At 43.3% G+C, this 22,914-nt stretch overlaps 4 protein-coding genes across 4 annotated transcripts; 1 reads left to right on the top strand and 3 right to left on the bottom strand.

Annotated features, from left to right (window-relative positions):
* Window positions 1-37: 37 nt before the first annotated feature.
* Window positions 38-1,644, bottom strand: gjz1 (gap junction protein zeta 1). The gene is made up of 2 exons (XM_070851801.1): window positions 1,605-1,644; window positions 38-1,156 (listed from the first exon to the last, which is right to left on the bottom strand). Exon 2 carries the CDS (start codon window positions 1,112-1,114, stop codon window positions 422-424), a length of 693 nt encoding a protein of 230 aa, XP_070707902.1. The 5' UTR covers window positions 1,115-1,156; window positions 1,605-1,644; the 3' UTR covers window positions 38-421.
* A 637-nt stretch (window positions 1,645-2,281) lies between these two features.
* On the bottom strand, window positions 2,282-4,309 carry znf668 (zinc finger protein 668). Its single transcript, XM_070851802.1, has one exon. It carries the CDS (start codon window positions 4,307-4,309, stop codon window positions 2,321-2,323), a length of 1,989 nt encoding a protein of 662 aa, XP_070707903.1. The 3' UTR covers window positions 2,282-2,320.
* Window positions 4,310-5,020: 711 nt separating this feature from the next.
* Window positions 5,021-13,090, top strand: znf646 (zinc finger protein 646). Its single transcript, XM_070852376.1, has 4 exons — window positions 5,021-5,055; window positions 6,304-9,189; window positions 9,448-10,521; window positions 10,976-13,090. Exons 2-4 carry the CDS (start codon window positions 6,515-6,517, stop codon window positions 11,868-11,870), a joined length of 4,644 nt encoding a protein of 1,547 aa, XP_070708477.1. The 5' UTR covers window positions 5,021-5,055; window positions 6,304-6,514; the 3' UTR covers window positions 11,871-13,090.
* A 1,683-nt stretch (window positions 13,091-14,773) lies between these two features.
* Window positions 14,774-22,724, bottom strand: LOC139219882 (tumor necrosis factor receptor superfamily member 12A). Its single transcript, XM_070851886.1, has 5 exons — window positions 22,503-22,724; window positions 17,689-17,787; window positions 17,428-17,571; window positions 16,810-16,858; window positions 14,774-16,344 (listed from the first exon to the last, which is right to left on the bottom strand). The coding sequence occupies exons 1-4, from the start codon at window positions 22,582-22,584 to the stop codon at window positions 16,818-16,820; spliced, it is 366 nt and encodes a 121-aa protein (XP_070707987.1). The 5' UTR covers window positions 22,585-22,724; the 3' UTR covers window positions 14,774-16,344; window positions 16,810-16,817.
* Between the last annotated feature and the right edge of the window lie 190 nt (window positions 22,725-22,914).

The following is a 22,914-nucleotide window of genomic DNA, read 5'->3' as shown; positions in this document are numbered from 1 at the left end:
GGGTTACATATTAAAACTGCTGAGGCAGTTTACAGGGTACATGGGTGTGTGTGTGTGTGTGACACTGTCCCTGTGGCAGAATTTGTACTTTTGCACTGACCAAAACACACAGGAAAAACCTGACTCAGAAACGCCATCGTGTAGCTAACACCTAGATCCTTTAGTGTCAGCAAAACACATCTGACAACATATGTAAACCTCCAACACAACCGCTAACATAGTTCTGATTAAGTGTTTTGTTATATGTTTGCACCAAAGAAAATCGAATTGCACAAAAGCAGCTAAGCATTTTATTTATTTTGGTACATACTCATAAAGATACAGTACATGCACTGATAATTCTTCAACAGACAAACAAAGTAAATATGTCACTCATAGATTATATATCAGAATATTGTAAAGAAAAAAGCAGAGTCAATAATTAAAAGCTGCAAAGATAATGAGCTATGGAGTACATGCAAAATAAGACTGAGCAAATGATAACCATGCCTGAAATGGAAGCCAAAGCATAAATAGACATGCGTTTCTCTGGGGCAGCTCTCACAACGCAAACATGCAACTCTGAGCAGATGTCTGTCGAGCATTCGTACAGACCATTATTCAGAGTTGGCAGGTTCCAGCTGAGCAGAACGTACACAAACCAGGCTTCAAGCAGAATACGCAGACCGACGCTGACCAGGTATAAGCCCATTGTACCTCTGTCCCTGTGGAGATCTATGACCATCCTGCCCCGGGGGTCTGTGGACACAGCCTGAGCCTCCAGCTCCACATCTGTCACCCCCTGAGAGCTCCTCTTCTGGGCCTGGGAGCGCAGGTGGGAGGTGAAGAGCTCCATGAGCAGGACAGAGAGGATCACCAGCACATAGATGAAGTTCCAGGCCACCATCATAGGTCTGTGGAAGTGTCTGTTATAACAGTCTTTGGAGCAGATGCTGTCCTTGGTGCCGTTGCAGGTGAAGTCAGCATCCAGTTTGGTAAAGGGCACCTGAGCCAGGAAGAGGATCACCAGGCGGAGGCACAGGAAGCCAAACCACAGGGAGCGGCACTTGTAAGTGGTGGTGGCATCCACCGCCGTCCGCAGGATGGGGATAAGGCCTGTCACTATGGCTGCCATTGTCACTCCTGGCTTTTGTTGGAAATCTGAACAGTCGGGAAGCTGGAACAAAGTAAAACACAACTGCATACGTTGTAATTACACGTTAATGACAAATTTCAATTGTGCTTATATATCATGATAGCTCTTTTGTGTACGAGTCGGGAAGTTTACTTTAAGTTTGAGTTCAAATCAACTGTTGTTTTTCCAGGACAAGAGTACAAGATGGAGAAATATCAGACAAGTAAAGCAGAGATTGAATAGAATCAAATGAAAATTTCAGCTTCACAATCATTGACTCTTTCTGCCCTGTACAATAAAGGATCTTTACATCTTGAAATGGGATGCATCTCCATCAGTCACATATATACCAGCCCATGGTTTCAAAGAAAGCACAAAAGCATTTAACCGTTCACAAATGTCACAGCACATATATGCAGCCATTTGTGCATATGAAGTGGTTTTTAAATGTTCTTCAAGTGGGAATGAGGCGTAGCAGATGAGTGCTTACCTTCAAGAGTTGCAGCTAATGGAGCTGCTGTCGCGCTCACTTTGCCTTCAGTCTATTCTGGGTGCAAAGCATGTCATCAATATATGTGTCACAATTTCTCACCATGTGATGTGCTGACTTTAACATTATAGGAAACCAAAACCACTAAAAACGTTTTACACATTTTTATTGGTATAAAAATGTTATTCCCCATATTAAATATTTTGTAATACAACTGACTTTTTTTTTTTAACTTGACAACCTTAATAACATTAGATGAATCTAATAATTACACATAAAACAGTTGCAAATTGTTTGTTCCACAAAAATGTATCGTCAGAGAATGCAAAGATTTCATCAAGCTCTAATTAAAAGCACATTATAAAAACATGTTGACCTGAAACCACATCATTTTAAGTGAGATTTTAAAGTGATCGGAAGAAAACCACATTTTCATGAAGAGATTACAACAGATACGACAATTTCATAGTAGGCTACTTATAGTACAGTATAGATTTTAAAACATGAACATCATACGTAATGTGACATCTGTCAAATATCGTGTGACAAAGCGCTGACAATTTACATAAAGGAGGCTCATTTCTTTCCTTTTTGATGCAAGTTTTTTGAAATGTAACACTTCTGTCAAAATCAGACCCATCATCTAAAAAGATTTAAGGCCACTGGCTAAATATTTGTAGAATCAAACATCCACATAAAAAAAAAAAAAAAGAAGCTTAAAGTCCCTCTTCTTTGACCAAGTACTCTGGCAGAGTCTGAAAAGCAGACACAGGCACAGTCACCGGAACTGTCAGGGAGATGGCGTTGGGTTCAACAGTGGAGGGGGACACCTCACTGGGGGGTGGAGGAGAGGGAAGAGGATCAGTATGAATAATGTTGATGTCAGTGAGCTGTGTGGAAGCCGGGGCAGCATCTGCATGAGTCCGTAAGTGCTTGCGAAGGTAGGCAGCAAACAGAAAAGCTTTGCCACAGTGGGGGCAGCTGTGAGGTTTACTGGTGGAGTGGATCTTCTGGTGTTTACGCAGTCCAGATTTGTTGAGGAATCCTTTGCCGCAGCTGTTGCAGACATGAGGCCTCGGCTTGGGATGCTGCTTCTCGTGCTCCTGCAAGTCTGCCAGCTGTGCAAACTCTGCCTGGCAGGTTTCACAGACATGTGATCCTAGCGGCACAATTTTGGTTACAGTTGGAGGAGTGGAGTCAGTGGAGTGAAGACTTTCATGTGCTTGAACTTCATCCCAGCTTCCAAATGTAGCATCACAGTGAGTACAGGAGAACTGAGGTAGAGTTGTGTGGGCAGTAAAGCCTGAGGCTGACCCAGCCTCTGTCTCCTGTTGCTGCTGCTGCTGCTGCTGCTGCTGCTGCTGCTGCTCAGACTGCTCTGCTAGGTGAGTCCTCTCATGTTTGCGCAGGCTTGAGGACACCACGAATGACTTCAAACACTCCTCACATTTGAAAGGCCTTTCTCCAGAGTGCACACGGCGGTGCTTGTTGAGGCTGGAGCGCTCAGCAAACGACTTGTCACACTCAGTGCAAGAAAAAGGCCTCAGACCCGTGTGGACAAGCATGTGCCGCCGCAGATCCCAGGATGCTACGAAAGCCTTGTCACAGCTCTGACATTTGTACGGCCGCTCTCCAGAGTGAACACGTTCATGCACGGCCAGATCGGCTGGCTGCCGGAACCTCTTGGAGCACTTATCACAAGGATAGGGCTTGAAACCCAAGTGGGCTCGCTGGTGGCGACGAAAACTGGAGGGGTCAGAAAACATCTTGCCACACTGTGGGCAGAGGAAGGGCTTCTCCCCGGAGTGAGTGCGGAGATGAGACTGGTAGGAGGACAGCTGGGTGAAGCCCTTACCACACTGCTCACACTGATAGGGTTTATTCTGGGAGTGGATGCGCTGATGGCAGGCGAGGGAGGAGGAGCGGGAGAATGCTTTGCCACAGTCTGAGCACAGGTATGGTTTTTCTCCTGTGTGGGAGCGCTCATGGTTTTTCAGGTCCTTCAGCTCTGTGTACGTTTTTCCACACTCCTCGCAAGCGTACGGCCGATGGCCCTGGTGGTTCCTTCTGTGTTTTCGGAACACAGAGGGGTCTGCAAAACACTTGCCGCACTCGGCGCAGAAGTATGGCTTTTCTCCTGTGTGAGAGCGCATGTGCACCTTCAGTTTAGATAGGGTGGGGTAACTCTTAGAGCACTGACGGCACGAGTAAGGACGCTCTCCACTGTGCTGTGTCATATGGATCCTCAAGCATATAGCTTGCATGAAGGCCTTACCACACTCTGTGCATACGAACGGTTTCTCCCCAGTGTGAGAGCGGCTATGGTTGCGTAGCTCGGTGGATGTCTTGTAAGCTTTGTGACAGTCGGGACACTGATAGGGGCGCTGAGCTGAGTGAGTGCGCTCATGCTTTGAGAGCTGAGCCTTGCTCGAGAACGTTTTAGCACACTGAGAACACGAGTGCTGCTGCTGACGGTCCTTAACGTGCGCTGAAAGCTTGTGGCTCCGCAGAGCTGACAGACTCCTGAAAGCCTCTGTGCATGCAGAGCACTTGAAGGAAGGTTTGGCTTTTGGAGGCCTGCCTCTACCACGTTTTTTAGCAGGCTGATCCCTCAGCAGATCTTCATCTTGTTGGCCCTCTTCGTCCTGTGCAGGAGGGGTGTACTGCTCTACAAGGGATGGGCTGCCAGGCTGAGGAGAGGCCATCTTTAAATCTGCAAAGAGATTATATAAAAATACCTTTGTAATAATTATGTAAATAAACAGTCAATTGGCTGAATAACGATATGAGACTGGAAGATTGTTCCACAGTCATCAGGCTGAAGTCCTGTGAGAGTTAGGAGAGCAGATCGTCAGTGACAATGGCTAATGACGGACCAGAAAAAAAATCTGAACAACATAATAACAGAAATATGTGGGTGTGCATTAAATCACAAAATGGCTGGCATTAGGACCTCAGGGACAATAAGCTAACCGCTTTGATGCCAGAGGAAGTTGGCGATGTAAGAACAGAGATCACTGTGTATGGATGACTGACATGTGCACGAGCGGAGAGACGAGGATCGAAGATCACGAGCCAGCGTGAAGGTGTTACCAATCGGCTACTATAATGCACGTAATCGTTTTCGCTTAGCTTTCTTTGCTTTGCTTTTACTAACTCAAAATGGCTGGCTTTAGGACCGGCTGCAGCTCGGCAGTGTCATCATCACCAGCATAACCGTGATTTTACTGGATGGATTTAGCTAACTTTAGCTGTCTTTGGACGCTGTGCGCATTAGAGAAACAAGTTAATTTCTTACCTGAATCAGGACATTAATAGTTGGTCGGTAATGCCTGGAAAAACGTCTAGTTACACGACTGCATTGACTGTGAGACACGGTGGTTGCTGATGACTGGCTGCAGGATGGGGGACGGCTCTAGGACCATGATGACGAAAGCTCTCGGCAAGCCAAGTGTGCTACATTTTAATGCGTTTAATAATAAAAACAGCGACATAGTACTCATAATAAATGCGGTGCAACTTCCATTTAAAACATGAAAGTTCTAATAAAGTTAGCAGACTGTCCGTCTTAATGGTAACATGCATACAGAGATGATTTACAAAGCTCATAAGTCAATGGCAGAGCTAGCAAGGTAAGCTAATCTAGCGTTAGCCGTCTAAAGAGGCTAATGTACTTTAGGGTTTTTTACAAAAAACAGCGCTAGAATATTAAGATAAACTTTAAAGGTCTTGTTTTTATTTTCGTTTAATATTTACCACGTCGTTATTTTAAAGCAGAGCTCGACGCAGTTTGCTTTAACTGAACTTATAGCTCGCGAAGTTACTTTTTCGAGGGAAGTATTTCGCTGCTACACATTTCCTGTTTCCTAGCAACAAGAGCAATGTGGAAATGGGGATGGAAGAAAAAAAGACAATTGGAAAAAAGGGGGTTGCCCTTTACGTAAAAATACTGTTTTTAAAATAATGAATGAAGATATATCTTCGAGCGCTTTCGTTGAATCAACACTGCTACAGGTATTCAATTCGACGCCTTTGCCGATGTTGTGAGTCCGCGTTTAAAACGACTTCTTGGCTTTTTGGTGCAATGTTTGTTTAGCTAGCTATACTGATGCTAGCTGATAGTGCGCTAACGTTAGCACACTGCTCCGTCAGACAAATTTAACCGTAGTTCACCAGTCCGCGCTTACTTATAACCTGGTCGAGGACGCATTTGTTCAATCTGTTTTACCTCTTATATTGGGGGAGAATATGGGCATTTGCCGTGGCAATGAATCTGTAGAGAGAGGCGTTGGTCTCCCGGTTTATTGACATAGCTAGTTTAGTTAGCCTTCTGGTGCAGAGATGTAGCAAAACATGCCAGGCTGGGGACCGTTTCTAGTTAGCTGCATTAAATCCGATAAGTTTGTCCGTAACTCCGAGGTGGATTTAAACTAACATACCGTGGCTTTTTTTTCCTCAAAGATCTATTGACTTTCACAGGCTAAAATCGAGGATCACCTCTTTACTTTATAAGTGAGATGTTCACTGTTGGTACAGAGCTGACACGGGTGTGTTGCACAGTTGTCAGTTTGTATTGTAGGATGATTGTTTAAAGAGAAAACAAATGTCTTCGGGAAAAATGTGTGAAATTGCTTAAATGGGAATGCTGAATTGTTGTATACACCACAGCTCTGACTGGTATTTCCTCTGTCTTCAACAGCTCAGCTGCCTCTCATAAGCCCAAGTACTCTCCCAAATGTGTGGATCTGGTTCTCAGCATCCTCTGCCGTGTTACCTCCCTGGACACTCCTTGGACATTTAATGAAAAGAACTATCTTCTTTTAACAGACAATAAATGCATCTAATGCATCTCCCCCCTACAAATTCATACAGTCTGTGTCAGGTGCACCTAATTCAATCGTTATCTTGCAATGGCAGTGCAAGACCCTGGCAGGACGACAGGTTTTCCTTGCAAACAATGTGGCATGGTATCTCCCAATATGCCCAGTCTTCTCGAGCACATGGATGCTCACCTTCAACAAGAGGAAGAGCGCAAATTTAAATGTGATGAATGTGGACGTGGTTATAGGCATGCTGGTAGCCTTGCTAACCACAAAAAGACCCATGAAGTGGGTTCTTTTCAGTGTAACATATGTGGCAAAGAAAACTCTAATGCTTTGGCCTTGAAGAGTCATCTCCGGAGCCACACTTCACAGAAAAAGTACTCCTGTGCAGAATGTGGGAAAGCTTTTCGTCTGGCAACACAGCTGACCACACACGAGAGGGTTCATCTTGCAAGGCGAGTAAAGGAGCAGTCATATAGGAAGGTAGACTTGGAATATCCCACACATGAAAATAGGCATGAAATTGAAAATGACCCACATCATCTCAGTGAGCAGTCAGCCAGTGTTGGGATTTCTACAGAAAATAGTCCAGCTGAGGAGAAAATGGAGGCTGTTTATAATGCACAATCTGAAACCTCTGATGATGCAGCAGCAAATCGACCTTTCAGGTGTGATTTATGTGATAAATCTTACATACACCATCGAAGCCTGACCAATCATAAAAAGACTCACCAAGTGGGAATGTTTGAGTGCACGGTGTGTTTCAAATTGTTCAATAACATGGCTGCGCTCTACAGCCACCAGAGAACTCACAAGGCAAGAAGTGGGACAGACCCTGGTTCAATGGGTGGGTCATACACCGGCACACTACTGGACCAGTTTTCACCCCAGAGCCAGGATGCTCCTGTAAACTTTTGCCATTTGTGTCAGGTTCTTTTTCCTAATGACGAGGAGTTCCAGGAACATATCCAAATGCACAACTCTTCATCTCTATCATTTGGGCTTCAAGATACCTTGTCAGAGAACCACAGTATATCATATGACAATAGTATAGCTTCGCCTGAGTCAAGTTTTTATGCATCTCCTATAAATAATGTTCCTTCAGTATCATCAATGGATAATCATGGAGGCTTTGATCAGCCACAGGAGCAGATTAGAAGTAACGGTCACGTGTACTCAGACTGCTCCAATAATCAAACGCCATCTTCCAATAGCACTCAGGGAGAACCCCCAGTCATGGACACAAGCATCCTCAACCCTGCCCTGATGCACACGCAAAACACTGACAATGCAAATGAAATGGAGGAGACTTCAACTGTAGATTCTGATGAGCGTCCTTTCAAGTGTCAGGTCTGCAGTAAAAGCTATCGGCACTCTGGGAGCCTCATCAACCACAAAAGGTCACATCAGGTCGGGATTTACCAGTGCTCCATTTGCAGAAAGAGCTATCCTCACCTGGCTGCCCTCAAAAGTCATCTTCGTCTCCACAAAGCTCAGCCATCATCTTTTAGCCTCAACACTGAGGGAGACTGGCTCTCCTCAGAGCCTCTGACGCTGGATAACCAGCAGGGCTGCTTCCCCTCTCAAGACGAGGAGGAGGAGGAGGAGGAGGATGAGGGCTCTCACCTTGTGCTTGGTATGAACCAGGAGAATGGAGCTGACCACAGCAATGGAGCTTTGTACCATGGTCAGTTCAATCAGGACTACTCCCAGGATATGACGGTGCATCTACCTCACAATGAACACCTGATGCAGAGGCACATGTGTGCAGACTGTGGTGAGACATTTGCAGATATTGCAGGGATTAAGGCTCACAGTTGCCCACTGCTACAGCAGCAGCATGACACTGCTAGCAGTGACTATGACAGTAATGTACATTTCCAGGACAGTAATGGCCATTGTGCCATGGGAAATCAAGGGAGCACTGTAGACTTCCATGGTCTGAATGGCAGCCATGACCAAAGTTACTTTGAACAGAATTTCCATGAAAGCATGAGCAGTGATCAGCTGAATGGTGGTGGAGTAGGTGACAATGCTGGTGAGGAAGAGGAAGAGGAGGAGGAGGAGGAAGAGGAGGATGATGATGATGATGATGATGATGATGGAGATCTTTATCAGTGTTCTATATGTGGAAACAGCTACACCAGCATGAGAGCTCTCAGGAGCCATCTCCGAGGGCACACGCAGTCACATGTTACTCCTGCAAGCTCAGGGCCTTCTTCCATGTCCTCCCAAGAAGAAGTGAAAGATGATGAGCCTGGAGAGATGATGATCTGTAGCACGTGTGGGGAGAGTTTTGCCAATAGGCAGGACTTGTTAACTCATCAGCTTCTACACAACAAGGACCAGGTAGATGAAATGAATCATCTACATATGAACAACAGTGATGTGCCTGGAGGAAAGGAGGAAGCACAGAGTAGCATCTGTGGCAGCTGTGGCATCTTCTGCACCAGCTACCATCATCTTAAGAATCATGGTTGCACAGCTGAGAGGAAACATGACTCAATATGCGATAAAATGGAAATGAAAGTAGATGATGTTGCCCAGCATGAAGACACAAGTCCTGTCAAAGAAAGTGTTGATACTGAACATCGTCAGTACAAATGTGATCAGTGTGGGCGGTCATACAGACACGCTGGATCTCTCCTTAACCACAAAAAGTCTCACAAAACAGGTGTATTCAGATGCCTTGTCTGCCAGAAACGCTTCTACAACCTGTTGGCCCTCAAAAACCACCAGAGGTCTCACTTTGACATTAAGAGGTTAGTTCCAACAAAAATGCATATTATTACTACCTGTAAAATACTTCACTGATGTTGCAAACTGTTAATACTTTTTGGAAATTATAAGTACCTGTTAAAAGTTAGTGGGAAAAAAAAGTAACAAAGTTAGGTAGCCTATAGAGTCTGTTTTTTGTGTTGCCTGTGTTTTGTCATCATGTCTCCGTTCCTTCTGTAGACTTGTTGTGTACTCTGTTTTGCAAACACAAAATTAACTATATGCCCTGTCTCCTCCCCTAGGCATACTTGTCATGAGTGTGGGAAAGCCTTCAAAATTCAGAAGCAGCTATTGAATCACCTGAGAAGGCACAAAGAGAACCAAGCCAAAATCCAGGAACTCAACAACCAGATCCAGGCCCTCATGCAGATGAATGGGACCAAGTCAGATGAAGGAATGCGGTCCTTAACTTCAAACGCCAATCGGGCTTTTACCTTCTCACGACGCTGCAAGCAACTCCCTGAAAGGAAGACGGGACAAAATAAGCCTGAGACCTCGGTCAAATCAGAGGACACAGGCGACAGACGGCCATTCGCCTGTGACCAGTGTGGGCGTACATATCGCCACGCAGGAAGCCTGGTCAACCACAGAAACTCTCATAAAACAGGTGAATATTACTGTTCAGTTTGCAACAACACATACTCCAATCAGCTCGCAATGAAGAACCACTTGCGGACCCACTTTGCATATAAAAAGCACTCTTGCCAAAACTGTGGAAAAGGCTTTAGGGGAAAGAAACAGCTATTAATCCACGTTTGTGCAGACCTCAGAAAGGATGGGGCTGGAGGCAGGAGGGGCCTGAAATCTAGAGCCTTTAAATGTAAGGAATGTAAGCAGGCCTTTCTCTCTGTTGACCAACTGACTGCCCACACCTGTGAAGGACCTTCAGGCAGCAGTGACGCACAAACAAACGTGTGTTCAAATAAAGAGGAGCGGCCTTTCACGTGCAACATATGTAATCGCAGCTACCGCCATGCAGGCTCACTCCTGAACCACAAAAACACCCACAAAACAGGTCACTTCAGTTGCACCTTCTGCTCTAAGCCCTTCACTAACCCCATGGCTTTACGCAATCACACACGTATCCATACACAGAAGAAAAAGTATGTGTGTCTCACGTGCGGAAAGGCGTTCCGCCTCGCCAGTATACTGCACAACCACCAGAAGGTCCACAACCGGGTGGCGAGTCACTTCAGCTGTCCAGCATGTGGAAAGAGCTTCCAGGGCAGGTCTGGTCTGAAGAGGCACCGCTGCCGCAGAGGTCAGGAGAACTCCATAAGGGTCCAGCAGTCAGAGAGGGGAGACAAGTGCTTCATGTGAGTTACTGTCTAATTGTGAACTGAGTTAAGACTTAAGACTTGTTTCGTATATTAGTCATAATTGGGGTTGTTTTATATATTTTCTGTGTGTTTAACAAAGTTGTCTAAACTCAATTGATGGATGTGCCAGGCCAACACATCACCATTATTAGCTTATTGCATATATATCTGTATTGGTGCATATGTTTGATGATAAGTTAGAAGAAATTGCAGTACAGAAATGCCAAAGATAAGTCTGAGTTAATGTTTTTACCAGAGAGCATTGACGGGTTTATTTTTCAACTGTAAAATTTTCTGCTCAGTAATGAAAGGATAGAAATGTTGAATAATACTAATAGTAAAGTAACATTATATGTAATTTGCAGGATGATATAATGGTTCACTCTTGGGTCTAATGATTTGAGTTGAAGTGTAATATTAGGCAGTGAATATGAACATATCCCTGCTGCAGGTGTGACCTGTGTGGGCGCTCCTATCGCCACGCTGGCTCTCTCCTCAACCATAAAAAGACACACTCCGAAAACCTCCACCACTGTACCTTGTGTCTCCAGACATTTCCTGATCCTCTCAGTCTACAGATACACTCCCAGATGAGGCGTCACTGCTGCCCTGAGTGCGGCAAGACCTTCTGTCTGGTCGCACACCTGCAGAGCCACATGGAAGTGCACTCAAAGGACCGGTCTGTGGTCTGCAGCCTCTGCCAGCAGAGCTTTCCCAACTCAGCCAGCTACCAGCAGCACCAGGACATGCACCACAGGGCTCAGGACCCATATCAACGAGGCGCGGACGAATCTGTGGAGAGTAGCATCTGCTGGGACTCAGGAATAAATCAGACCATCGGGATGGGCGGGACACACAAGCAGGTTCCACCACCTTTGTCCCATATTCCCAGAAGCATCAGTGATTCACAGAAGAGTAACGACTCTGCTGACACAGAGGAGAAAAGTCACGTCTGCGAGCACTGTGGCCGCACTTACCGCCATGCCGGCTCCCTCCTCAACCACAAGAACAGCCACAAGACGGGCTCCTTCTTCTGCTCCATCTGCCAGAAAGAGTTCACCAACCTAATGGCTCTCAAGAACCACCGGCGCATTCACACAGAGCCCAAGCGCTACCAGTGTCTGGAGTGCGGAAAGGCGTTCCGCGTGTCCACTCAACTCATATGTCACAGACGAATCCACACCAAAGAGAAGCCCTTCGCCTGCCTGCTGTGCGACAAGAGCTTTTCCAGCAAATCCAACCTGCGGCACCATCAGAAGATGCACCAGAACACCCAGACCTACGACTCCTCCTTTAGCATGGATGCTAACACGTTTATGGACTTGGACATGGGATCTTTCCTTTGAAGTACAGACTGTACAAGAGAAGAGGATAGGTGTCCTCTTATTTATCAGTTATTTATCCCTCTATCAATAATTGTAAAACAGTATTTTTTTTTCAGAAAGTGCTCCTTGGTCCTGACTCCTTTTGAAGACATGCGCATTTCATTACGGACTTCCAGTCTTACCTCCATAGCAGATGGCGACCTCACCGAAAAGTCTCCAGAGTGTTTATCGGTCCGCTTTTAATAAGGCCTGAATGTTTTCCATGTATACACAGGATCCCAGAATACAGGGCGGATGATGAAAATATTAGTCACCGCTCATTCCTCAATGACAAACCAACCAACCAAAGTGAACAGAAAAGTGCAGCCCAGGTCCATGTAAGAACATTAACACCAATTACATGTTTTTTTTTGTAAGACAGTACTGTTCTAACGGTGATCTCTCTTGCTATGTATAATTGTGTTCAGTGCCTCTGTAAGTTCCTTAGGAAACAAAATATACAAACTATATTTATCTCTGAATCCTTTCGTTTGCTTTGGCATCAGTGTTGAAGGACTGCTCACCTTCCTTCGGGTTTCACATAGGGCAAGCCTGTTATTATTAAGTCAAATACCTCTGGGTGTGTCCAAAGGTCAGTGGCAAAGTGATTTACTGAAATCATATTATCAAGTAAATAGTCGTACTGCTAATAATATTCACGTTGAGTGACATTGTATGCTAAAATGGATGTATTTATTAATTTATTCCTCTTATTTTATGTGCATATTTTATCAGAAAAACTTTATGAATGTTGTAAAAACCGTCTTCTAAAACTCATGTAGCCTTTAAGGAACTTCATCAGTCGATTTGTATTTACTTATTAGCTCTCAGTTAAACAGGCAGGAATGAATGAGCCAAGCGTCCTTGGCATTATTAGCAGCACTCAGGGTAAACCTTCAAAAGGAACATACCTGATGTGTAAAACATTGTAGATAATCAGTTTTTGAACTGAGCGTAACATTTTCTTTTCACCTGTGCCATCTCAGCACTATGAGTTAGCCCATGTAACGGTTGTCAGAGTCACTCCACGTGCAGTGCATGCTGTTGATTTTTGATCCATCTTTGATAAGCATCAGATATGTTGAAGTGCCATTGCCTAAAATGTAAGTCAACTGTAGCAGTTTAATGTGAACAAACCTCCTCACTGTACTTGTTATACCACAATGTTGATTTTATATTGTCCCTGGCAGGAATAGTTTTTTTTTTTTTTAAATGTATCTTCTGATTTGTGAATCTCCTCAGCCACAAACAGTTAAAACCTCTTAACGTAGTCAATTGCAGAAGTATTGCAACAGTAAGGTGAAAGTGGTTCCTTTTTACCTCAATGTCCCTGAATTTTCTTCCCTCACAAATACTTTATATGAATCAAACAGAAGGACCTTATGTATTTTCAAACAAACAACATGCGGCCTAAATCTTTCATTTCGGCCAAGCACCAGTATCACAGCAAACATTTACAGAGGCGAACCAGTTTCACCTTCGCTGTTAAGTTCACGAATCACTTGTGTTTTGTGAAAAATGTGCAATTATTGATTCTCCGGGTTTTTTATTTTTTGCCAAGTTGTCTAATGTGCCTGTTGTTCCTGAAGTGGTTTCTTTTCATGCATCAGAAATCTAGCAAAAGTGAACACATGGCCTTTGTTTTTTTTTTTTTTTATAACAATCTAAAAATTAGATTTTCTTTATGCCTTATACGTTACATTTCATGTACGAGTATGTTTGGCACTGGTCAGAAGTATGAAATACCTCACAGAAAGCCCTGCCTACCTAGCAAACTGCTACTTTATGCCTCATGCAGCTTAATTGTAGAGAATACACTGTAATCATAGAAACTCAGTTACCAGTTGTAAGACAAATAGAATGGATGAAGCACTGGTTTTAAGGTTTTCCTTTGTAGTTTCCAGATGCTGTTTTCTCCATAACACGGTCTTTCCTTTGCAGTTTGTTGTTTTCAGAGTTATATTTGCACATGTGTAGATGAGACACTTGTAGCCTAAGGAGGACAGGAAGTCTATAATAATGCAGCCAGCCTGTTGTCGGCCAATAAAGCCGGCTGTCCGATAGTTCACCTCAGCTAGTTTGCGGGTCGTAATATTTAAGCAATATGCTGAAAGTGTTGTTTCAGTGCATGAACCGAGTACATCTCATTTGTTTTGTCTTGTATCGAGCACAGCGGCATCAGATCCCGTAAACTGACACTAGCCTTGAAAAAACCATGACAATTCGCCATCCGCCATTTTGTTACATAATTTTAACTCTTATGTGTATTAATTGTAATGATTTAGACGATCTCACTGCAACCTTTTTTATATGCCATTGTAGCCTATGTGTAAATTGACACATGCACATTTGAGTTAAAGCCTACTTTTTTTTCTTTTTCTTTTTTACAATGTTCTCCATTTAACCTCCTGTGGCACTTAACACGTTCACTCCTCTGTCTTTGACCACAATCACAGCCTGGTATTTGTGAGGCGTGTTCATCTCTGTAAATATTAGAACGAAAATATCGGTTGGATCTCTGTACGTTCACGGCAAGATTTTCTTCAGCAGATTAGCTATTGTGTAATAAAAAAAAAACATATACCACACGTTCTGATTTATTGGATTTTCAGTGCTCAAAAATGTCTGCTCACTATTTAATTCATATTTATATAACTATTTTGTCACTCTGAAACGTAGGTTTTTACTTCTTTGTTAGAACTTAGTTTAGGATATAAGCAAATTATTGAAAATAAAACTAGTTGAAATTAATTAAAAGACTTGCAAAATGCATTTTTGTCTCTTGTCTGTATTCTTCCAAACGACACAGTTGTACTTCTTTGCGTAGAGATGCAGTGTTTGAAGTTTGCATATCAATAAGACTTGCATTATTATTGGAAGTTGTCAATTTTATTGTGAAAATACATTTGGTACACAAAGCAGTTTATAAGATTGCATTAAGTAAAAGAAGCCAGTGCATGTACAGTATATACAATTAGAGACAGAAAGCAAGAGAAGTAAGCAGAAAATGTTAGTTATTGCTCAGTAACATCGTTGGCTGGCCTGGTGGAAGTTTAACAAATCTTCACTGGAGTCCCTTTAAAAACTGTGCTTGTCACACGCAGTCAATGCATAACACTGCGAGATAAAAATAAATAATTTAAAAATCTAAAAAAAAAAAAAATGTTTTAAGTGATCCCCAAGTTTTGCAGTTTACCCACAAGCAGACAGATCCAAAATATGACCTGAAACATTGTCAGTCACATAAAATATCTCAAGCAACCACAAACTGCATGATGTTTTGAAGATTAAAAACAACCTGAACTAAAAAAGAAGTGGGAAAACAACAGCCCTGCCCACCGTGGTCCTCGCTGGTTTCAATGGCTACAAAATTACAATCAGACATCCCGACGTACGTCTTTTTGCCTGTTCGCAGATCTGAAACGACTCGACAGGCCGAGAGTTAGTAAGCATGGTGACTGTGTAGCTCCACCTAAAACACACAGTAGGTGTAACTTTCTTCACTATTGTACATTCCTTGCAGCATTCCCATGTGTTAGCAGTTTGGGATTGATTGTGTGTCTAGTGTTTCAAACATCCTGTCCTACATGCTCCGGGACAGCAACATGTGAATTCTGGGGTTGTAATGGAGATAAAAATCGTCTCCTAAATCTAGTAACATTAAAAACAGACAATATTGTAATGACCTGCAATAAAAAAGGGTCTGTGTTGGTCTCAGGAGACCCACTAACAGTGAATGAGTGCAGTTTGCTCCCTTAACTAACAGCTTTATCACTGCATCCGGCTACTAACAGAACCGGTACACAAAGGTACTGGCAGGACCAAAGGCTGGAATACATTTCACCTACTGTATAAGTAGCTACATTCAAATGGCCTTTATGTGCCTACAGTACGTCTTACTCACATGTGATTTATCTCAAAGAGGCTGTTGTGGTGAATGACCAGCAGAGAGACCCCATCTAACCCCGCTGAATAGCAGGAGATCAAACCGCTGCCTGCTGGGCGGCAGTAGCTGTGTTACATTCATTGGAGTCCTGCTGGAAAACGGCACAATACAGGGTTTGGAGAGCATCCAAGAACTGTAGTTGTATCTTATTTTCGAATCAAACATCTGTAAACCCACAAAGATCTTTCAGATTAAAATCTCATTTAAGTGGAATATAAGAAGGCACACAAAATCGGACAATGATACCACTAATGCAATGGTGTTACTGTTCCTACAGAGGTGTGAGAGTTGCTCTTTGTAAGTCCAGTGGTCACCGTTGGACCTACACTGAGCGTGAGAACTGAGCTCATCTCTTCAACTCAACAGTCTAATAAATTAAAAATGGTCAAATTCTGGTCAAGAGATACCCTCCAGTCAGAGTATACAGTTCGTGGTCCAGAGGTTCCTCCGTCCAACCCTGGACGAGTCGCTCCTTGGTTCTGTCACATCTGTTTCCAGAGGAGGATGAGGCTGTGGAGGCCAAGGCAGCGATTCAGTTCTCTTTACATTCACATTATGTCTTAGAAACAAACACACAGTGCGCTATGATTAGGATCTGACAAATATGGACTTGAAGGCTTCAACTGATATTGATAATGTTGGATTGAAGCTGCTGATATTTGCAGGTTTCGTAAATTTCACGTCTTTTTATTTTCAAGTTCGAGAGGTTTCAAGAGTTTTTGATCCAACACATCGGCCTAAAAGACGACCTGGTTCTTAAAGACCGTGTAGTCATCCAAATATTGCCTAATCTATTCAAATACATGAAAAATATTCCATAATAATATTTATGTTTTTTTGAATCATTGGCAGACATGCAGCTCTTACATACTGTAGGTTAGCGAATGTCATTGCTCTTTTGGACCGGCTATCATCCCCAAACAGGTTACATTAAATCATATCCACTCCTCTCCTGAAAGTGCAAATTATACTTACTGAAATGTCTAAGCTTGATAGAGTGGCCCCGCAGTTTCTTCAATGGGTTCTGTGATAAATCAAGACAAATATCAGCATTTTTCCCATCCGAGCACAGTGAGGACACATCTAAATCATCTGTAACAGGCCTTTTTTCAGGGAGGACATTTTGACTTGTAGTAGTAGGAAAAGCACAGGTGTTACTAATAACATTAGCCATGGCTCTGTTGTATCCAAGCCTCCCAGTGAGCCACAACAGTGTGACAGTGAGCGCGCATGCACAATAGCTGGACCCTGAAACTGAAGCAGCTGATTGGAATTCGGCCATCGCTCATTTAATTGTTTGCACATGTGCTTTTCCTACCATGACATGTTGAAATGGCCTCTGTGAAAAGAGCCTGTTGCTTCTCAAAATAAGTGAACAGACAATAAGAGTCGTTTTCATGCGGGACAGATTCCTTTACGTTTGTCACCTCCTGTTCGTGGAGACACATTTGACATTTTGCACAACAGAGGTGGATTAAGGTCTCAGTTGGGGAACATGGAGCACTCTTTGTGATTTAAGCTGGAAATTCCATATTCTTACATATCTACACATATCTAAACGTATGTTTGATCTCAGATTTTGAAGAATCTCACCACGTAGAGGCCGCTTGTGTGACTTGCGTCGATGCACCATGACCCCGATAATCAAAGCAGCACCAACCAGCACGACAGCCAGCACTGAGAAACTGGTGATGGCCGCCAGTTTCCACACGTCAGGTGTCTTCTCCACAGATTTACCTGTGCATCGTGCAAAAAGAACTGAAACTGCTGCGCTGACAGACAGGATACCACTGTACGAAGACATGCTGGCAGAAAGTCATTTACATTTTCTGTTTCACTGATTCACTGTCTTACATGTGTTGCATGACGGGGTCTTCGGGTACTGCTTGCATGATGCGCACGGCACGCAGACATCCAGATCTGAGTTCCAAAACTCTGAGATGCCGCACTGACCTGCACACAGAAAAACATCAGAGATCGACTATTAGTTATGCAAGTTTTATTTCTTCAGTCATTCGCTGGGAAACAGTGAGTCACAGTTGGACCTTGGGGGGGGTTAAGAGTACTTCCAAAACATTTTTCATGATTTACCAAATATTTAACAATGCTTGCACCTAAGAAATATTGTGATGTGGACTTAATGTTTGGAGACAGATGCAAATGTTTTAGAATCCAACTTAACTGTCTTGGAAAAAAGATGAATATAAATAAATAAAGCATAAACAGTGGACTTGCAGGAGGCATTCAGCTGGAATCAGCCAAGACGGTAAAGGCGTGACTTGAACAGAACACATGAGGAACGCTGTGGCTTTCTTCTTCTTGTAAAATGAAACTGGGAAATTCCTTTGGGTCAGACTGCTGATGCAACTTAACTGCGTGAGAGAGAATTACTTGGTAACATGTAGTGCGTGAACATGCAGGCAGTGTGTGAAGAGCAGGATGTGTTTTCACAGAGTGCTTCCGTTGAATTGTTTTGCTTCTGTGTGCGACTTCCAGAGAATAAACGAGTGTATCTGTGAGAAAGAAACCGACGGTGGTTTTAGCGCAGAGAAGAAAATGTCTGCCTCTATGGACACAATGGAAAGCTTCATCTCTTTTTATGACAGACAGACAGCTGAACAATTAAAGCTGTGCACTTCCCACATGATGAGGAAGGACAGATTCCTTTTCACAGCAGACATTTTAACTTGTCAAAGCAGGAAAAGCTCAGGTGTAACTAATGACATGAGTGGTGACTCACCAATTTTTAAGTTATTTAAAGTTATTTATATAGCGCCAGTTTATAACAGTGTTATCTCAAGACACTTTCCATAAAGAGCAGGTCTAGACAAAACTTTTTAATTAAGAGAGAGAGCCAGTGATTCAGGAATTCAAAATGATGGATTCAAGAATCCCCACATGAGCAAGCATCAGATATTAGGCAACAGTGGCAGGAAAAACTCCCCTTGTCTAAGCATTGACGGTAAATGTTATCAGTAGTGTGATCATTGCTGTATTGAGAAAGCCAAGTTATCCTGGTGGCAGAGCCTACATTTACCATGATGCATTGCCTCCAACCCCTAAATCCTAAATTGGCATCGTTGGCTCAAAAACTACAAAAACAAGACTGCCCACGCTGAAATTCAGTGCAGCAGAACAGGCTGATTAGCCAAGCTGACAGAGCCTGTAGTTCTTCCTGGTCACCGATGACCGATTACCTACAGCACTGGTTGGACATCCACGTGAAGTTTGGCAAAATTTCCCTTAAAGTGTCCTGCTAAGACGTGTCAGCGAGTGAGCACGCACGATACCAGATCCCTGGAACTGGCTCACCTAAATGGAATCCAGCCACCATTAATGTTATTATTTCCACCTGTGCTTTTCCTGCTTTAACAAGTCGAAATGTCCGCTGTGAAAAGGGTCTATTTTACTGAAGATGTGGAAAGTGTAAAGTGAGTAAACAGCAGTAAGCAAGCTGAGAGAAGAGACTGTATTAGTGAATGGTGAATGGTTTTCTTAGCCAGTTTAACATCCTGCCTTTGGTTAAGAGGCACATATGAATGAAAACCTCGAAGCCTGAAGTCCTGAATATTGTGACATCAAGCTAAAAAAAGAAACTCCTCCACAAAACAATATTACAACTTAATAAGATGAATGAAACGGCAGCAGGAATGACAAAGTTACAGATAGTGTGACAAGGAAATAGTCAACAGATATTTGATAAAACGATAACAATCTTTCTTCCCTTTCGCTGTCACAGGTGTATTTGCATGAACAACTTAGTTTTTGCCCGACACTGTGACAAGGAACCACCGCAAGCTTGAATTGACTCATCATTTGTGGTAACTTTCATGTTCAAACTGGCTGCTTTCATCATCACTGAAAGTAATATCAAAACTACCAGAGAGGCCAGTTTGACGTAAACCAAAAGTGATTAAATGAATGTGTTTCAGCAACAACAACACCAGGTAACGAATATTGTGGCGTCAAGCTGAAGCAAAGTCAAGACAAACCATACCAGACATGATGGGGTTACGGAGAAATATCTGTGGATATTCAGAAGATAAAATGTCAATCATCATTTTCTGTTCTGCTTGTGCTGCACATAAAGCTACACAAGCTATTCTACATGATTGTGTCAGTTATTTCTAAGGGGCAATAAAGAATTTATTATCCCAGCTTTTATATAAGAGCTCTAGTAACAAAGTCCAGCCTGGTAGTTTAGTTCAGTGGTTTCCAACCTGAGGCTTGGGCCCCTCCAAACAGCCAGAAGATAAATCTGGAGGGTTTTGAGGTGATTGCAGGAGCAAAGAAGAAGAAGAAGAAGAAGAAGAAGGAGAAGGAGACGAAGAAGAAAGAAAAATGTTCTCTAATCTTTGTAAAACAGACAATTTACATATGGTTGAAAAACAAATGAAACCATCTGAGAAGTCTAAGCGGGGAATTGTGTCTGTGGTGGGACTGCTAACATCTCAAGAGTCTCCAACTAGACGCAGCTTTTTTTGTAAGGGCTCGTCACTCAGAACAATGGAGGAGCACAGGTTTAATCTCTAGAAACACATTAGAAACTCATTGTCAGATAAATGTAGTGGCATAAAAAGTAGAATATTTACCTCTGATACAGGGTTGACGTATAAAGAAACCCTTGAGTTAAGTACAAGTAACCTAAAAATGTGAAGGACTTGAGTGAATCTACTTAGTTACTTTCTACCACTGATCACTTTACAGATAAGGCTGCAACTAATGCTAATTTCTATCATCTCAATGGGATTATTTTCTCAATCAAACATTTGACCTACAAAATATAAAATGGTGAAAAATGTCCAAAATCTGAATGTTATTAGTTTATTAGTATTATTATGATATGTTGCTGTTTCACATGAATAAGACCGGCCTGTACAGACAGATGAATAACGCCCTCTGCGACTCTGGGGGGACGTTTACTAAATGCCTGAGTGAGCCTGATGATGTCAAAGTGATGTCATGGTTTACAGTTTCTAACAGAAAACCAGCGTTACTCACCGGAGACACGCTGCTTAAAAGAAGTGGGCAATTAGGAGGGCAAATGGAAAGATGCACTTGAGTTGCGTTATGGGAAACGTAGGATCCAGAATTTTGGGAGCTTGACCCATGACTGAAAATCTTCTTTTTAAAAAATGAAATACCCCTTTAATCAACCAAATGCTTCAACTCTGATCACGGATATAATTTTTTTCTTTTAACCAGAATACATCCTTTACACCCGTAAAGACAGCTGTAAAGGAGGGTGCACTGTATGGGGCTGTGACTGGCCTCATTACACAGGACACATAGTGCTTGTCCATCAGTCAGCGTCATTATTAAACCAGCTGCAGCCAAAAGGCACCTGCTCAAAAAGTCATGTTTGAGGCATTTTGACCTCTAACAGCCACATGCTCGGGCCCTCAGAGACTCTCCGTCCTCCACAGCCAGCCCGCCTGCAGAGCTGGACTGACTCATTTTATAGCTGTGGTCACAGCAAAAATGTGTCACAGTCCTTCACAGCTCTTTTCTCCTGATGATTTCATCCAGTGAGTCCAGCTGGGCTCCCAGCATGAGGGTTCAAAAGGTCACCTGAAAGAACTGAACCTTGACTGCCGGTTGCCTCCGTCCAAACCCAAACCACATCCCACACATTTTTCTTCTTTTTTCTTTTTTCTCAGATCAGACAACAACCTGACGCTGCTGCTTAAACTGATATTTCAACCACGTTTCCTGAGCTCAAGCTTAACTTACATGCAAACACACAATTCTGTGTCAGTGGGACTTTTTACGTTTTGCTCCAAGAGGTTGCTACCTCTTTTCACACACTCATGAATGGCAACACCTCCACCAGCCGGTATTGTGTTTAAAAGCAGCGTGGGATTATCTTCTCTTTTGGTCCTGGATGTAAAATCAGGGAGAGCAGAACAAGTTGAGAGTCAGTTCTTGTGTTCATGAGCAGACAACCTTGGCAAATCTCATCACCTACAGCCTGAGGGTGTTGTAGGGTGTGGGGGTGCTGTGTTTTGTCATAAACTGGAAGAGGGTGGGTGGACCAGCAGCTGATGTCCAGATGTAGAGATGGTTTCACACGGACAGAATCTAGATCAAGCATGCTTTGAGTTTAGCGTGTTAAAATGCCTTTTTTTAAAAAAAAAAAAACTTGAATGCCTAAGGAAATGATCCTAACCCATGTAATTATTCCAGATCTGGTGTTTTCAGTGCAATCTGAGTCTGGTGTTCTCCGCTGGGAGTGAATCCAAACTTCAGACGGCTGTGGAAACAAAGTCAAAAGCTCCTTTTCTTTGAGTTTCTGGTTAGTCTGCAAATATGCGGGCCCGTCTTTTGTGTGAAACGGACACGGGCAGCGCACCCTGTCCATGTGGCCTGTCCCTCTCACCCAGGGGCACGGATGGATGGGGTGAAATAAGGCGATCGGAATGCGGAACCGGTGAGAAATGCAGCTGGTAAAGGAAGCGGCTTTGTAAGCGGACCCACTATCTGACTCCATTACGGGGAGAGCAGACCACCAGAGTGCGGTCCATGTTCACAGAAAACAAGGAGATCCCAAGATTGCTCATGGATCACATTTAGAGATGAGAGGGAAACGCAATGAAATCACACTCACACATAGAAAACAAATATACAAAACTCGTATTGGCGTTTGAATAAAAGCGTATTTTACTTACTTTTCTGTGCGCTCACACCATAGAAATTAGTCACAGCCGCTATAATAAGTCCGCATAGCGCGCAGAGAGCGTTTGAAGCCATGATGTCTGCGGGTGAAAAGCTGCTCGCTGTCGGCTACACAATTCCCGAAAGTTCATCTGATTAACAATCCGTGCTGGGTTTCAGCATGGAAAAGCGAGCATCAGAGTGAGTCACCCGGAGGAGTCTGCGCCTTGTTTTAATAGCGCACACACCCACGCTAACAGTTCAACTCCTATGAGTCATTTCCTATGTACTGTACTGCTCGGATTCTCTGTGCGCACTCACAGGAAACTCCTCTACCATCATATGTGGTTTTATTTGCCCCACTTTAAGTGAAGGTTTCAATCAAACCACCTCAGGTATGAGACTTTCTCTACATGTATTTCATAT

This window comes from Pempheris klunzingeri, chromosome 20 (genome assembly GCF_042242105.1).
Source record: "Pempheris klunzingeri isolate RE-2024b chromosome 20, fPemKlu1.hap1, whole genome shotgun sequence".
NCBI lineage: Eukaryota > Metazoa > Chordata > Actinopteri > Acropomatiformes > Pempheridae > Pempheris > Pempheris klunzingeri.
This window is presented reverse-complemented; position numbering and strand designations above follow the sequence as displayed.

What these genes read in the sequence shown, in the direction of transcription:
- LOC139219882 (XM_070851886.1), bottom strand. Translation starts at nt 22,584, where the DNA reads ATGGCTTCAAACGCTCTCTGCGCGCTATGCGGACTTATTATAGCGGCT. An exon ending in TGGTGTGAGCGCACAGAAAA is followed by an intron (nt 17,788 to 22,502) that starts GTAAGTAAAATA and finishes TTCTGTGTGCAG; the next exon opens with GTCAGTGCGGCATCTCAGAG. An exon ending in ACACAAGCGGCCTCTACGTG is followed by an intron (nt 16,859 to 17,427) that starts GTGAGATTCTTC and finishes GATTTATCACAG; the next exon opens with AACCCATTGAAGAAACTGCG.
- gjz1 (XM_070851801.1), bottom strand. Translation starts at nt 1,114, where the DNA reads ATGGCAGCCATAGTGACAGGCCTTATCCCCATCCTGCGGACGGCGGTG.
- znf668 (XM_070851802.1), bottom strand. Translation starts at nt 4,309, where the DNA reads ATGGCCTCTCCTCAGCCTGGCAGCCCATCCCTTGTAGAGCAGTACACC.
- znf646 (XM_070852376.1), top strand. Translation starts at nt 6,515, where the DNA reads ATGGCAGTGCAAGACCCTGGCAGGACGACAGGTTTTCCTTGCAAACAA. An exon ending in TCTCACTTTGACATTAAGAG is followed by an intron (nt 9,190 to 9,447) that starts GTTAGTTCCAAC and finishes CTCCTCCCCTAG; the next exon opens with GCATACTTGTCATGAGTGTG. An exon ending in AGGGGAGACAAGTGCTTCAT is followed by an intron (nt 10,522 to 10,975) that starts GTGAGTTACTGT and finishes TCCCTGCTGCAG; the next exon opens with GTGTGACCTGTGTGGGCGCT.